This window comes from Sarcophilus harrisii, chromosome 5 (genome assembly GCF_902635505.1).
Source record: "Sarcophilus harrisii chromosome 5, mSarHar1.11, whole genome shotgun sequence".
Taxonomy (NCBI): domain Eukaryota; kingdom Metazoa; phylum Chordata; class Mammalia; order Dasyuromorphia; family Dasyuridae; genus Sarcophilus; species Sarcophilus harrisii.
This window is the reverse complement of record NC_045430.1, coordinates 9984564-10000057: the sequence shown is the minus strand read 5'-3', so window position 1 is coordinate 10000057 and position 15494 is coordinate 9984564. Positions and strand designations below refer to the sequence as shown.

At 52.3% G+C, this 15494-nt stretch overlaps 1 protein-coding gene across 1 annotated transcript; it reads right to left on the bottom strand.

Moving 5' to 3' along the window:
- Positions 1 to 6169: 6169 nt before the first annotated feature.
- TNFRSF13C (TNF receptor superfamily member 13C) lies at positions 6170 to 13285 on the bottom strand. The gene is given in 5 exon segments (XM_031940112.1): positions 6170 to 6586; positions 7429 to 7677; positions 8675 to 8731; positions 11429 to 11631; positions 13073 to 13285. Coding segments are annotated over 5 exon segments (873 nt in total). The 3' UTR covers positions 6170 to 6435.
- Positions 13286 to 15494: the final 2209 nt, after the last annotated feature.

The following is a 15494-nucleotide window of genomic DNA, read 5'->3' as shown; positions in this document are numbered from 1 at the left end:
AGAGCCACCTGCACCCAGAGGGAGGACTGAGTGGGGAGCACAACACAGCATTTTCCCTATTTTTGTTGTTTGCTTGTTTTTTTCTTTCTCATTTTTCCCCTTTTGTTCTGCTCTTTCTTGTGCAGCAGGATAAATGTGGAAATAGGTTTAGAAGAGTTGCACATGTTTAACTTATATTGGATTACTTGCTATCTAGGGGAGGGAGAGAAGGAGGGAGGGAGAAAATTTTGGAATGCCGGGATTTTCAAGGGTGAGTGTTGAAAACTATTTTTGCATGGATTTGGAAAAATAAAAAGCTATTATTATGAAGAAGAAGAACAAAAAGAAAAAGAAGAAGAAAAGAAAAAGGAGAACAAAAAAAGAAAAAGAAGAACAAAAAGAAGAAGAAAAAGAAGAAAAAGAGAGAATCACTTCCAATGACAGGGAACTCCTTACCTTTCTGGGAGCCCATTCCACTTTTACACAGCTGCTTTTCTTTGCATCAGACTGAATCCAGCTACCCAATATTTCTAGGAGAATACGTCAAATCCTTCTTCCCATGACTGTCCTTCAGATACTTGAAGGCAGTGATTCTAGTCTTCCTAAGTCACTTTTTTTTCTCCAGGCTAAACATCCCTGCTTCCTTTAACCTATCCTCATTGATATTGGGGTCACCTCCTAAGCCCCTAAAAGTTTTCTCCAGACTGGCTGTTTTATAGAATTCTAGAGAACATCAAAATTGAAAGCGATTTTAGGGATTATCTCATCTAACTCATCCCCTTTTCATAGATGGGAAAACGAGTCCCAGAAAAGGAGAGAGTTTAGTTAAGTCTCAGGTCGATGATTTGAATCCTGGCCCTATCTAGTGTCCCAATGCTGCCCCCCCCCCCCCCCCTGCACTGTGGGAGGGCAACACTTCCTGTAACATCAGACTTTCTTCATATTGGTTCCTCTGATTTTTAAAAAAATTTTTTTTAATTTTTCCCTGAGAGATCTTGTCCTGAGAGGAGTGGCAAGAGATGCTGGGAGGCCGGGTGATGAAGATAATAATCAGAATATATACATGGTGCTCCAATTGGGGTCGGAGCAGGTTCTGAGGAGTTCCAATCACCCTCTTCCTCCTCCTTCCTCCTGCGGGGCACCTAGAACTCCCAGTTTTCCAATCCCTTCTTGGGATCCCGAATCTGAGCAAAACGAGTCTGTTCTTTCCACGCCTGCGAGTCCCTTCTCTGAATTCCCATGAAATGAGGGGGCTGACTGCGATCATCTCGGGGGCCCCTTAAAGGCTGCTGGAATTCTATGAGTCACCCACGGAGAGTCGACTTTCCGTCGGGAGCAAATCATAATCTGCCCTTTATTTCCCAGCTCTCCCCTCCCTTCCCCCTGAGAGGTCCCGGAAGAGGAGCAGGCCCTGCTGGGGATAAGGCATCGGAGCTGAGTCATTCACCCAGGATGAAGACGGAGGGCGCACCTTGTCGTCAAAGTGAGAAGGAGCCTTAGCATTCACTGCTCAGTCAGGGGAGACCAAGGCAGGTCCGGGGAGGCTTGTCCGAGGTTGACAGGAGCTGGGGAGCACGGGGGGGGGGTTCAGAGGTAGGTCCCCTGGCTCTGTAGGCCCCCCCGCTCCATCCCCTCCCACTGCAGCCTCTAGAATCCCTGGACGAAAGGCCGGCAGATCCTCCACGGCCTTCTGGGCCATCCTCCCCTCCGGGAACCAGGCAGTCCTAGGCTTCCACCCTTTATAGCTTTTTAAAGATCACCAGATATGGGAGACTTCCAGCCCATCTGGGAAGCCCCAGCCACTGAGCCAGCTGGACCTTTGTCTCTCCCACCCTTTTCCCCTCCAGTAACTTCCATTCCCTTCTCCAGCAAAACCCACAGGAGCAAGTCCTGGCTCAGCCGTCTCTGTGTGACCTTTCCCCCTCGTAGCCTCAGTTTCCCCTGCTGTAATTGGAAAGGGCTGGTTGTCCCAGACAATCTACAAGATCTCACTGGGCCCTAAAAATCCTGACACTGGCTTCTCTTTGGACACTTCCACATCCTTTCTGAATTCTGGGCTTCCTCTTCCAGCCATGTTTGCAAGGGGGAGAGGAAGTTACAAATTCAGAATTAATAACCCTGGAGAGGCCCAGAGACGTTCGAACCTAACTGTGACCTGAATGACCCTGAAGCTCTAGCTTGTCCCCTTGGTCCTGGGCTCATCGTGGGGGCTTACCCTCAGCCAAGGAAGCCACATGAGACGTTTGCTGATGAAAATCCTGCCTTTTGCAAGGGCTAAAGTCAAGAAATTCCCCATGCATATGTTTTGTAAATAAAAAAGGTCCAATAAAATTTTAAAAAAGGGAATCCCACCTTTTGTGTTTGTCACATGGGCAGCCTTGACCACCTCCCTGCGCCACAGTTTCCTCGCCTGTAAAATGGGAGGGGAGCTGGACTAGAGGCCTCTGAGGTTCCTTCTAAGCTTAGATCTCATGGTCAAAGGGTGAGAGAGGCTCCCCACATTTCTGTGTTGTTCCATATTAGTCAGTCAGCATCAATAAGCATTTATTACACACTTTTCTGTCCCAGGCACTGTTCCAAGCTCTGGGGAGACAAGAAAGGCCAGAGAATTCCTGCTCTCCTGGAGCTCCCAGCCTAATGAGGGAGATGACAAAACTATTTGATATTATTTGATATATATATTGCTGAGGCAATTGGGGTTAAGTGATTTGCCCAGGGTCACACAGCCAGGAAGAGTTAAGTGTCTGAGGCTGGATTTGGACCAGGTCCTCCCCCTTGGGCTGGTGTCATCCACAGGCTACCAATTCCCTAAATTTACGATATTTGATGATAATTCATCATTTAAAAGGAAAGCAAATGAATAAAAACGTGAGTCAACTCATCCTCACACACCCTACCTTCCTTCCTGTGAAATGTGACACAGTATTTCCTCGACTAGGGGACATGTGTGTGTGTGTAACTACAAGAGCAGAACAGCCCAAAGTGTAAGGTGATTGCAGGGAGTTGGGGAGCCCCGGCCTGGGTGGACTGTGCAGGGGACCCACACCATCATCCAACATTTATAGCTCTTAGGCACACTGCATACGTCTCTGAGTTCAGATCCTGACTTGGGCATTGACTTACCATATGACCTTAGGTGAGTAACTAAACCTGTGCAAAAAGAGGGGCCGGTTCCTTCGAGCTCTGCAGCTGTGGCCCTCGGGGTTCTCAGCTCTGGGTTTGTGGTGGGAAGGGGAGGGGGGATTGACCACAGACCCCGGCCTGAGGGTGACTCATGCCCCCCAGCAGAGCAGCCAGACTGCCCACCCTTCCTCCTCCCTTCAGGGGAGGAAGTGAAAAAGGGCCTCGGAAAGTTACAGAGAGAACCAAGACTCGATCAAGTTCCCTTCTCGCCTCCCCTGAGGCTCCCTTGGGGCTTCCTGGAGTGCCCAGCCTCTCCCCTGCCTCCCTCCAGGAAAATCCAGGGGAGGAGCGATCTCTGAAGGCCCGGGTGTCCTTCGTAGCCTCCAACCTGACCCTCTGTTACAGGGAGAGACCCTCTAGCCTCTCCTGGAGGACGCAGAGGATATTTGGGGGGGGGGAAGGGAAATGTCTACAGCATGGAAACACAAGAACAGAAACTGAAGCAGGGTCAAGTCAGGCTCAGTCTTGTGACTTGGTTCCTTGGGAAAAGGATTCTCTTTAAGGTGATCCTTGAGGCTGGGGGGGCCCCGACCCTTGCCCTGTTCGTCTCCCCAGCCCGGCCCAGCAAAGCCCGGGAGAGCAGCCTGCGGGGCTGAGGAAAGCACGAGTGGTTCAGAGCTCTGGATGATTCAGCTGCCAGTGGCACCAAAGACTCGCTTTCTCTGACTCCCAGTTCATTGGATCAGACGGCCGCCCAGGGATGACAGAGCTAAGGCCTGTGCAGCCCAGGCCAGGAGGAAGCAGAGTGAATGAGGCTGGATCTGTCCAGCTCCTGAAGCCGTCCCTCTGTAATACACAGCCGGTGCTGAGGAGAAGAAGGAGTCAAGGACCTTGCCATTCTGGGACAGAGAATGTCTGTTTTTATCCTGGTCTCCAAAGCACTTGCCCCAGTGCCCGGGAATGAACAATATGCCCTTAATAATAATAACTGAACACAGCAGAATCCTGCAGCAGGAGTTCCCTCCACTTGGGGAACACAGCGGTCAATAAAATTGAGTTCTAGCTGAAGAGCGGGGGACTCCCAAACCTGGATTCTTGGGCCTGTCCGGCGAGTCCTGAGCTAGAAACAGACTAAAAGTTTGCCTTGTCCAGGAGGATCTTGCTAAAAAGTTTGATGGAGGCTAATGGTGATGGGAATAGAAAGTCACTATTTACCTGTGTTCTGGTGAGCATTTAATGACTCAGTGTTTCTAGGAAAAAATTACTAGCAAATAAAGCTTGACTTGTTCAGGGAGGAATCTCTCTAAAAAGTTAGATGGAGGCTAATGGTGGACGAGAAATAGAATCGAGAAAGTCACTGATTCATTTCTCTGTGTTCTGATGAGTATTTAATGACTCAGTGTTTCTAGAAAAAAATATTAGCAAATAAAAGCTTGATTTGTTGAGGGAGGAATCTCTCTAAAAAGTTTGATGGAGGCTAATGGTGGACGAGAAGTAGAACCGAGAAAGTCACTAATTTATTTCACTGTGTTCTGATGAGCATTTAATGACTCAATGTTTCTAGAAAAAAAATTATTAGGAAATAAAGTTTTTTTTAATAAAAATGCATCTGTTCTATTTCTCTTGCACATATGCATGGGAAACTCTAGAATTAATCTCCTTTCATATCGAAAAGGGAAGGCATCCTGCAAACCAAGGATTATGAGGGCTGAAAAAAGTTCGGGAATCTGTTTTCTACCCTGCTCAGATTAGAAACCAAGGCCCAAATGCAGTGGCCACAGGCAGCCGCTGGATTTCTCTGAATTCCTGTGTTTTAGAAGACTGAGTGCTAGGACTCTATGCTCAAGATACGCAGGTTCTAGACTTCATCAGGTTAGAATCCTCTTCTCTAAATCCCCGTGCTCTAGGATCTAGACTCCTATTTGGGGGAAATCTCGTCCTGCAATGATGAGTTTCCCGGAGGTGAGAACGGCGTGATAGAGACAGTCCATAAACTTCATTCCTTCAGCCCTTCCTTTCACGTTTTTCAGAGGCACTAGAGCCCCCACCTGGTCTCCAAATCCCCCTTTTATTTTCTCGCTAACAATCAATTTGTAAATATTTATGTGACACAGAACCAGACACCAAATATTCCCTGTACCCCAAGGATCTGCCCACCTTGGGTTGGGAACCTTTATTCTAGAACGATGGCTTCGATTGCATCGATTACTATACTATAACAGTCTAGAACACAGGAGCTTGGATCATCACCAGAGAACGTGGAACCCTAGACTATGGAACTGCAAGAGAATCATGGGGGTGAGGGCTTTGGGAGGTGGCGGAAGCTGTACGAGAAGCCGGCGAGGGCTGGTGGGTCGGGGGGAGAGACTTGGGACCGGGACTCCCCTCCAACCTGGGCTGGTACAATACCTAGGGCCCTCAAGTCCTTTCCCTCCCTGGAAGCCGGGCCCCACCTGGCCAGTTCACTGGCTGCACCTGTAAGGGCCCGATTTTTCCCCAAGAGCCCTGGGAATCACGGGTGACCCATCCGGACTCTCCAAAGCCTCCTGGGCTCTCACTTCCTTTCCATTTCGAGGTGGCCATACCTGCTTCTGAGCCTGCTTTGGCCTGGGCTGCCCGGGGCCATCCTGCCTCAGGAAATGATGGGAGGGGAGGCTTCTGGGCTTTGCGGGGTTTTGACCGGAAGGTCCTTTGGGGACGGCCACAGTCACGGGGAAGGGAGCTTCCCAAAGGTCGTACGGAGAGCCCCCAGCCTCCATGGGACTTGGATTCCCTGTTATACAGAACAAGTAGAAAACAGACCAGACGGAGCAAAGGTCATAGATCTGAGAGAGGAGGAAACTGAGGCAGGAGGGATCACCCGGGAAACCAGAGCCAGGTTGGGCGGATGCCTGGTTAGAAACCCACTCCTTTGCTGAGCCCGGCCCCCAGGCCGGGCGTGGAGCAGAGGGGAAAAGGGTCAAAAGGAGAGGCTGGAGCCGGAGGGGCCCAAAGGGGCCCCAGCCACAGTCTTTGGCTTGGAGGGGTGGAGCCCGGCCCCCTTGAAGCAGCTAACCGGGTCGGGAGGATTGTCAGGGAGAAGGGCTTGGAAGGCAGACCAGGAAGGATCATCCCCTTGGGGCCGATGGGAACTTTACAAGTATATCCTCCCACCCCCAGCCCCTCCGTTTGACTCAGGAGGTGAGAAGGACTGGCCCGAAGTCCTGTAACTATGGAATAGCAAGATTTGAATCGGCTCTTGTGACTTCTCCGCCATCTCTGCAGGCAGACCCCAGAGGGAGGAGGTCGGCGAGCTCCCGGGGGGAGCGGCCCTTTCACAGCCAGGTCCTTCCGCTACAGCTCCGAAGTGATGGTCTTGGTGGTGACGAGCACCATGGCCCCCAGCTCTGTGGCCGGCACCGGGAAGTTGGGGCAGGGCACCGAGGGGGGCTCAGCAGCGCCATCCACCCTGCAGGGGGCTTCATTTCTGTGGGCTGTTTCCCGTCTGCAAGGTTTGGGTTCCGAGGGGGGGTGACCCTGGGGAAGAGCAAGAGCTGACGAGAGGGGCGGGGGAGCCCAGGCTTCCCTTTTCCTCCTCCATTCCCTTCCCCCTTCTCTTCCTCCTCCTCCATTCTCCCTTCCTACAATGCCAGAAATATGAAATCTGAGGACCTGAGTTCAAATCTCCTCTGGAGGCCCTGTCTTCTCCATCTACACAGTAAAAACAAGGTGGACTAAAGGGCCTCTGAGCGTCCTCCTGTTCCCGATCTCGTCACTCCCCAGCTGGGCTGTCTCCTTGCATATTGGGGAAGTCACTGCCTCCAGGAGCCTCCTCCTCTTGAGCTGAGGGAGCTTAGATGAGCTGACATCTAGGATCCCCTCACTGAGAGGCCTCTGGAGGAAGGAAACCCCTTTGGGACCTCCCAGCATGAGGCTGACCCCTCAGTCACAGCATCAGGAGCGGGAGGGAGCCTTAGGAATCGCTGACTCCGTGTCCCATCTCTCCTAAAGACCCCAGCTCCCCAGCTCAGGGATGGAGCTCCAAGGACTATAGTGTGTTCTGGGATCCTATCACTAGAGCTGGAATAGATCTCAGACCATGTGGAGTCCACTCCCCTATTTTTACAGATTAGGAAACTGAGGCCCAGGGAAGTGATGTGATTTTAAGGTTTTCCAGCATCAGAGATGAGATTTGAACCCAGTCCGTTGCTTTCAGAACCAGTGTCACCAGTTTCTACCATTTCACCCAGTCTCTCTTGGTCTGTCTGTCTAGGACTCCGATTGACAGAAGGGGAGCAGAGTATGGGCGGCCGAGGAGAGTTAGTCCTCCCAGTGCGGCCTCCTCACTCACCCTGGGCTGGCCCCATGCCGGGGCCGGCCTCCGTGTCCACCGGGGCTCCGGCCGGCCGTCTCTGCAGCACCCACACCAGCAGCCCATACAGCAGGGCCAGCACCACCGCCAGCCCTATGGGGATCCCAAGCAGGAGATAGGGGCTCGGAAGCAGGGTGAAGAGTGACGTCACCGACGTGTTGGCCACTTGAGTCGTCAGCGTGACTGTCTCCGAGGGGCTGGAGATGTTGTCTGGGGACAGAGAGAGACCCGGAGCTGAGATGCTCGAAACATAAGGAGAAAGGCAGAGAAAGAAAGAGACAGAGAGACAAAGAGAATGATAGACAGATAGATAGACACAGAGACATTGAGAGACAGAGACAGAGAGACACACAGAGAGATAAAGAGAAAGAGACAGAGACAGACAAAAAACAGGGAGATAGATGGAAAGGCAGACACAGAAAAAGGCAAAGACAGAGAGAGAAAGAAACAGAGAGAACAGCTCTAAGGAAGGCTTTTTTGGTCCTATAAGTTAGGGAGAAAAAGGACAGAGACAGAAATAGAGAAAGAGAGACAGAGAGAAATTGAGATTGAGAGAGACAGAGACACACACAGAGAGAAACACAGAGAAAGAGAGACAGAGACAAAGAGAGAGACAGAGACAGAGAGAACAGCTCTAAGCAAGGTTTTTTGGTCCTATAAGTTAGGGAGAAAAAGGACAGAGAGAGACAGAAAGCAGAGAGACAGTCATAGGAAGTCACTGATGGAGCAGGAGTGGATGGGAAGCCCAGCCTGCCCCAGCCCAAACAACTTCCTCTTCATCTCCTAAGAGGTAGAAGGATTCTGGCGAGACCCTGGAAAGCAGAAGCTCCCTGAGCCAGAGGCAACAAAGTTAGCTCCTTAGCCCCAAGTTTTCTGAAAGGGAAAAAGCCCCCCCCCACGGGCTTCCTCTCACCCATGAGCCCACACTCAGGTGTGCTCATATAGCCACATGTATACCCTCCCCCCACACACACACACGGTCCTTATCTTCTCTGCTCCAGCTCTGCCAAGACATCTCAGGGGAAAGGAGAGATGGGGACGGAGAATGAAGGGAAGGACAGATTTTGGGAGAGAACAGGGAAGAGAGGGGCAGAGAGGAGGAAGGAGGAGAGAAGGGGAAGAGAGATGGAGGGGGAAAAGCAGAGGGAAGAGAAAGTGACACAAGACAGAGGACAAGAAAGGGGCAGAGGGAGGAAGGAGGGAGGGAGGGAAGGAGGGAGGGAAGGAGGGTAAAGGAGGGAGGAAGGGAGGCAATTTCTCTCCCTCTGTACCAGCTGACTGAGCTGCCCAAGACATGGAACTAGGATCCCTGAGTACTTGGCTTCCCAACAATCTCCACGGGGAAGACATGAACTTCTGTCCTTTCCCACTTCTCAGACTTGTCTCTGTCTCCCATCCCTGCCCTTAAGCCAACGGGTTCCAATATCACACTGTGGGGTTCCCAGCCTGCCCTCTGGTTCCATCCATTCTTATTCTCTGGACAGTTGAGGATGGAGCTCCAAGGATTATGGTACGTTCTAGTATCTTGTAGCTAGAACGGGAATGGATCTCAGATGATTGGAGTCCACCCCCCTATTTTTATAGATTAGGAAACTGAGGCCCAGAGGAGTAATGTCATTGTGAGATTTTCTAACATCAGAGATGAGATTTGAGCCTGGATCCTCTGCCTTCAGAATCATTGCCCTCGGTCTCTCTTGGTCAGATTGTCTAGAGCTCTAACGGAAGGGAGCGAAAAGGATGGACCAAGCCAGGAGAGTGAGAGCCAGCAGTTGCCTCCTGCTTGTGAAGCACAGCTGGAGCCACCGGAGAGCTGTCCGGTCGTTCTCACGTTCTGTCTCACCTACGGCCTCCCAGGCTCTAAGGGATTAGGGCTGCCCCATAATGCAATAGGCTGCTTTGTGCCAGAAAGTGTCTGAAAAGAAGCTACATGATAGGGATGAGGTAAAGGGGGCTCCTGTCCTGAATGGGACCTTGGACTAGATCATTCCCCAAATCCTGCTAACTCCAACAGTCTATGATTCATGGATCCTGGAAATAATGGAGGTGAGACAGAGGAGGAGGAAAAGAAGGAGGAAGTGAAGGCGAGAAGGGGGAGGAGGAAGAGAGACAGAGAAAGAGACAGGAAGGGAAATGAAGAGAAAAACAGAGAGACATTATGAGAGAGACATAGGTGGAGACAGGAAATAGAAACAGGTTCTCTGGTCCTTGGGTTTTCATAGGTGGGAAAGAAGGGGGTACCCTTCTAATGTGGCCCTCTAATTCTTTCTTCTTTCTTTGCTGCAAAACCCATGGCCTTCCTCCTCCTCCACTTCAATCTGAGTTGATTAGCCTCATGGTAGATGACCGCTCCTTTCTCAGCAGTCATGATACAGCTCCCTCCTGCTTCTCCTCCTACCTCCCTGACCGCTCCTTCTTGGTCCATAGCTTTCCTGATTCTCTCCTTTATCCTTAGTGATCTCCCTCGCTCCTGCGGCTTCGGTTATCAACTCCCAGAGGCTCCCAAACCTTCATCAGCCCTCCCTTCTTTCCCCAAAGCTCAGACTTTGCATTTCCACCACCTCTGACCCTCTTCTCTGGGTGGCCCCCAAGTCCCTATAACCCAATATATTAGAGTCATCGTTCTCTGTCCTGATCTTGACCTCTTTCTAGCAGAGGGCATCATCCCTCTGTTCCCGGACCCCCGAGGGCCTTTATAATCTGCCTCCAGCCCATTTTCCCAACCTTCCTACTTCTCCTTCATGGACTCTCCACTTATAAGATTAAAATTATTGAGTCAAAAAGGGCCCTGACCCATTCCTCCAATGACCATTTTGACAACGGAAACTGAGAGATGGGAGGACTTGTGGAAAGTCGAGGGTCAGGAGGCACCCACATCGGAAGACACATCCCCGGACTCCAAATCTGTTGGTTTTGGTCCTTTTCACATCTGACCTTTTTGGCCATTTGGCATCTTTTAAAAGAGATGCAGAGCCCATTTCCTCTTGGCCATTTTACAGAGGGACACCGAGGCAACTGGGAATGATTTACTCACGGTCACATAAGTGTCTGAGGCCAGATTTAAACTCAATTCTTTATGACTCCATGTCTAGAGCTCCTTTTTTTTTACAGAGCTAGGATGGCTGAGTTGGAGACAGCTCCTTTTTTATTCCGCCTTTCCTTTCCACCCTTTTTCCACACACTCCCTATACCTATCCTGTCATTTCCACCGTTGGAAACCTTCTTCCTTGAGGCCAACGGATGCCTCCATTCCTGAACTTCCGACTTCCCTTCATCCCAGGTAAAAAACATTTTCTCCCTTCTGAAATTTCTCCGAGCACTTTACTGGAACTCTCCTCTACATTTATCCCCCATTCTCATTAATCGCCATTTTGTGTGGATCGGTATCCCGCCCTCTACCCTTCCTCCGAGATCGTAAGCCCCTTGAGGGTTGTCCCAGGCCCTTTTGGATGAAATCCCCAGGGCAGAAGCCTTCAGCCAAATGAGGAGCCCAAGTCAGCCTCTCCGTAACCTCCTCCCATTGCTCCTGGTTATGCCGGAGTGGGGGGGAGCGGTGGGCGACTAGGAGAACAAAGCTCTTCTCTCTTCTCCAAGACAGCCTCCAAATTCTGGAAAACAGTCATCAGTTCCCAACCTCCACCCACCCCCAAGTCTTCTCTTCTCCTTGACAAACGGGCCCCGTGCCTTCAGCCGAACCCGGCACGGAACGTAGGGAGAGGGGGGAAGGGAGAGGGGAGACAGGGCAGAGAGAATTGGAGCATTACAGAAGTGGGAGAGGAAGAAAAGGGGAAGGCGAGAGAGAAGTGGAGAGGAAAGGAGGGAAGATGGGGAGCAAAGGAAAAGGAGGACAGGGCCCAGGGTGAGGAAGAGGTGGGGAGAAGAGGGGAAAGGGAAGGAAAGGAAGGGGGGTTTTTGGGGGGTCTGGGGGAAAGTTCCCATTGGAAGCACAAGGAAGGACATTTGGGAGCCCGGCAAGACCCGTGGCATCAGCCAAGAAAGGGGCATTTCACGCTGGCCCCTCCGGATCCTAGTCCCAGCATCCTTCTTGACTGGCCGCCTGCAGCTGCAGCTCGCCAGCTGCCCAGGAGACTTTTGAAGGCGGGCGTGCTGGGACCCCAGGAAGGAGGGGGCGGGTTTGGGGACAGCTCCCCCTCCCTGGCCGGCTCTGGCCAGAGGCCTGCCTTCCCCACCCCCAGTCCCAAGGGACCTGGGGTTAGGCCTTGAGGGCGGCCCCCAGCTTCCTCAAGTCTCTAACTGCATCCCTCCCTGCCTCTCACAGTGCCAGTTGTTCCACTCTGAAGCCTCCTTTGGGCCCCTGTCTGTCTCTGTCTCTCCTGTTCTTGTTCGTCTTCTCTGTCTCCTCTCTCTGTCTCCCCTGTTGTCTCGCCTCTGTCTCTGCCATCGTCTCTGTCTCTTCCTGTCTCTATGGGCCCTTCATTATGGAGACCCTGGAATCCCAAGGAAACTGGGGGTGTCCCAAGGAAAATTACTTTGTGACGGGGAGGTCCCCTTTCCCACTGGGCAAGCATTAGTTAGAAGGGACCCCTCCCAGGTGAGCAGTTGGACCTGACGAGAAATCAGATCTTTTTAAGGAGAGAATCTCCTCCCTGAGAGTCGACAACGGTCTGACTTCGAATCAGAACAAGGGAGGCAGCAGAGATCCAGGGAGACAGAAAGGGAGAGAGACAGGGAGAGGCTGAGAAAGGAATATGGCTCACGGACTGGGACTAGGGATCATCGAGACAGAGACAGAGCAGAGAGAGAGAAAGAGAGAGACAGAGAGACAGAGACAGAGACAGAGAGACAGACAGACAGACAGACAGAGACAGAGAACTGGGGGTGGAAAAAGATGTAGAAAAGGGGGAAAGAAATATTACAGCTGGGATGGGAGTTTCAGGAAATGATCAGGTAGGGAACGGGACGGAAGAAGAAACAGGCAGAGAGACACACAGAAAAAGAGAGACACGGAGAAACAGAGAGACAAAGGGAGAGACAGAGACATAGTGACAGAATGAGACACAAAGAAGCAGGAGGGCTGAAAGGAGACAGGGATAGAGAGAAACAGGGACAGAAACAGAAAGAGAGACAGACAGAGACAGGAACAGAGAGAGAGAGACAAAGATAGTCAAAGACTGAGAGGGCCTGGGTGACCTCCTCTGTTCTTCCTCCCAGCCTCCCCCCAGCCACACCTGAGTCTCTGTTTGCCCCGCTCCCTCTCCAGTCATGGGCTACCCAGCCTTCTTCCTTTGTGACAGACTTGTGGTCTACACTGGCCCCTCCACCGATTACAAACCCTTTCAATGTCTGCTCTCTCCAAGCAATGGATCCTTTTCCGGATCCCGTCCTCCTGGAACTCTCTGCAGCTTTAACAGTTGATTATGGGGGTGATCAAGAGCCTAAGCAACCCCCTCTCTGGAGGAGTCTAGCGGGATCTGGATTCTCTTCCTTCAGCTTCAAAGATGCCCTTTCTCCCAGTTCCCCTCCTACCTCCTTGACCATTTCTTCTCTGTCTCTGTCTCCCTGCCGGCTCAAAGGGGGTCGCCTGGCCCCTTTCCTCCCCCAAGGTGTCCCCAGGGGTCCTTGGGAACTGCCTCTTCCCCCCGGGCTAACCTCCGGGCTGACCTGGCCAGCACTTGTACAGGCTTTTAAGTTTGCCGAGTGATCCACAGAAATGATCCCCTTGGAGCCTGCAACAACCCTGTAATCACCCCTCTTGGGGATGGATCCATCCCGGGGTTGGGGAAATTCAACAATCAGTCGGCCCCCAGTTTTCCTACAGTCAGTGCAGGGGCCCTTCCAGTATGTCGGGGGCCCTGGGAACTCCGAATCAGGCATTGCCCTTCCACCCACCCCAGCTCAGCTGGGAGGCCCAATAAATGATCTTGGCCGGTTATTTTTTAAGCCGGACTCCCCTTCCGGGGAGCTGTCCCCGCCCCCTCCCTTTCCTTCTGACTCCCCGGGAGCCCTTGCCTCCCCCCTCTCTCCCTGCTCAGGATGGGGACCATGGCCCACTGACTCGCCACAGGAAGGTGTGTGGGCTTCCTGCTCTGAGGGGCTGGGTTTGAGTTGGCAGGAGTGGGGGATGGGGGAGGATACCAGGAGGGATGGGTGCTGGAGTACGGGGTGATTGCCCCAACCCAATGGAAGGAAGAGATGGGATGGAAGCTGGGCCAGCCCCCCCCCCTACTTTTGGTAGCCCCAAGGGAGGGCAGGTCTTTCCCTTTGTCAAAACTGAGACGGAGGTCACCACTGCTAAAGGTCACCACTGGCCATGGTGGAATGCTGTACGGTCTCTCATTTGATTTTCACCACAGGCCGGGACTCAGGAAAGGGGCGACTAGTGTCCCAATTTTACAGATGAGGAAATCGAGGCGGGCAGCCCCGAGTCACACAGAGAGGGAGCATCTAAAACCCGACCTCAGGTCTTTGTGACCCCAGATGCAGGGGTCACCACCTGCTCAACACCATCCTGCCAAGCTACATTCAAGGAGCAAAGGGCAGAGTCCCGTCTTCATCCTGTGGGGAAGGGGCGAGCAAGACTTCGACTGGGGCTGGGAGGGGCCCAAGTCCCAGGGACCCCTTTTGGGGGCCCGAGGTTAAGGGATCACACAGCAATGAGGGAGCAGAGCCAGAATTGGCTCCCAGGCCTCCCGAGCTTCCTTCATCCAGTGCTCGTGCCTCCCATCACATCGACTTCTGGAGGGTCTCAGTGGCCCAGGAGGGAGGCGGCTCATCCCCGGAGTGGGCCCCATTGCCAGGAAGAATTAGTAAGTGATTGGTGAGCTAAGGGACGTGAAAATTAAACATGGGGAACGGGCCGAAAAATGGCCCGGGGACAAGAAAGGCCAGGGGAAACGGGGGGAGGGAAGGAAAGTGAGGCACCTCTCTGTCTTTTTTGTCCATTCTTTCTTGTTCCTCTTCTATCCAGTCAATTTTGGTATCCTCCTTCCATCTATCTTCATTACTCTATCCATTTTCATCTTCTTTCCATCTCCTTTCTTATCTTCAAATCTCCTCCTCCTCCTCTATCTATCTCCTCCTTCCTCCCATTCTCCTTCCATTTTTTCTCTACTCCATCTACCTTCCTTATCATCCATCCATCCCAATCTCTTTGCCTTTTCAGCTGCTAATAGACCTGTTGAGACAAAACTAAAACATTGGTAACACAGACCCAGAAGGAAGAGCTGTCTCTGTCTCTGTCTCTGTCCTTGTCTCTGTTTCTCTCTGTCTCTCCCCTCCTCTCTGTCTCTCTGTTTTTTCTCTGTGTCTCTGCCTTTCTCTCTGTCTCTGTCTCTCTCCCTCTTTCTCTCGCTCTCTCTCTTTCTGTCTGTTTTTCTCTGTGTCTCTGCCTCTCTCTCTGTCTCCATCTCTCTCTGTCTCTCTCTGTCTCTCCCTCTCTCTCTCGCTCTCTCTTTCTGTCTCTGTGTCTCTGTTTTTTCTCTGTGTCTCTGCCTCTCTCTCTGTCTCTCTCTCTCTCTCTCTCTCTCTCTCTCTCTCTCTCTTCTCTCTCTCTCTCCCTTTGTCTCTTTTCTCTCTTTCCCCACACAAACCCCCAAAACCACCCTCTTAGGGGCAGGGCTCTCTGGTTCCTTTTCCTTTCCAGGGGGGCCCCTGTCCCTGAAGGTTTGGGTGGGAGGGAGGGAAGCCATCTCTTCACTTTTCAGATGTTGTGACTATTTCCAAAGTTTCTGGGCCTTCAGGCCCTCCCCAACCCTGGCCTCCTCCGGGAGTCCCGGCCCCCCGGGACCCCCGCCTGGAGGGAGGGGGCACCTCAGCTCAGAGCTGGCCGAGGGCAGAGGATCCTGGATCCTGAGGGGAAGGAATGCTGGAGATCACCGATTCAGATCCTTTCCTTTTCCCATGAGGAAGCCGAGACCCAGGGAGCTCCCGCTCCGGCAGAGGGTGCTGGGCCCATGTCTCGGGCTTTCCATTTTGGAAGGGTCTGAGGTCAGGGGGGGACTTCAGATCATTAGTCCTCCCTTGGCGGACTCGGGCGGATCGTCTCCTTTCCCATTCCAGGCAGAGGAACCTTTAACAGGAGTGA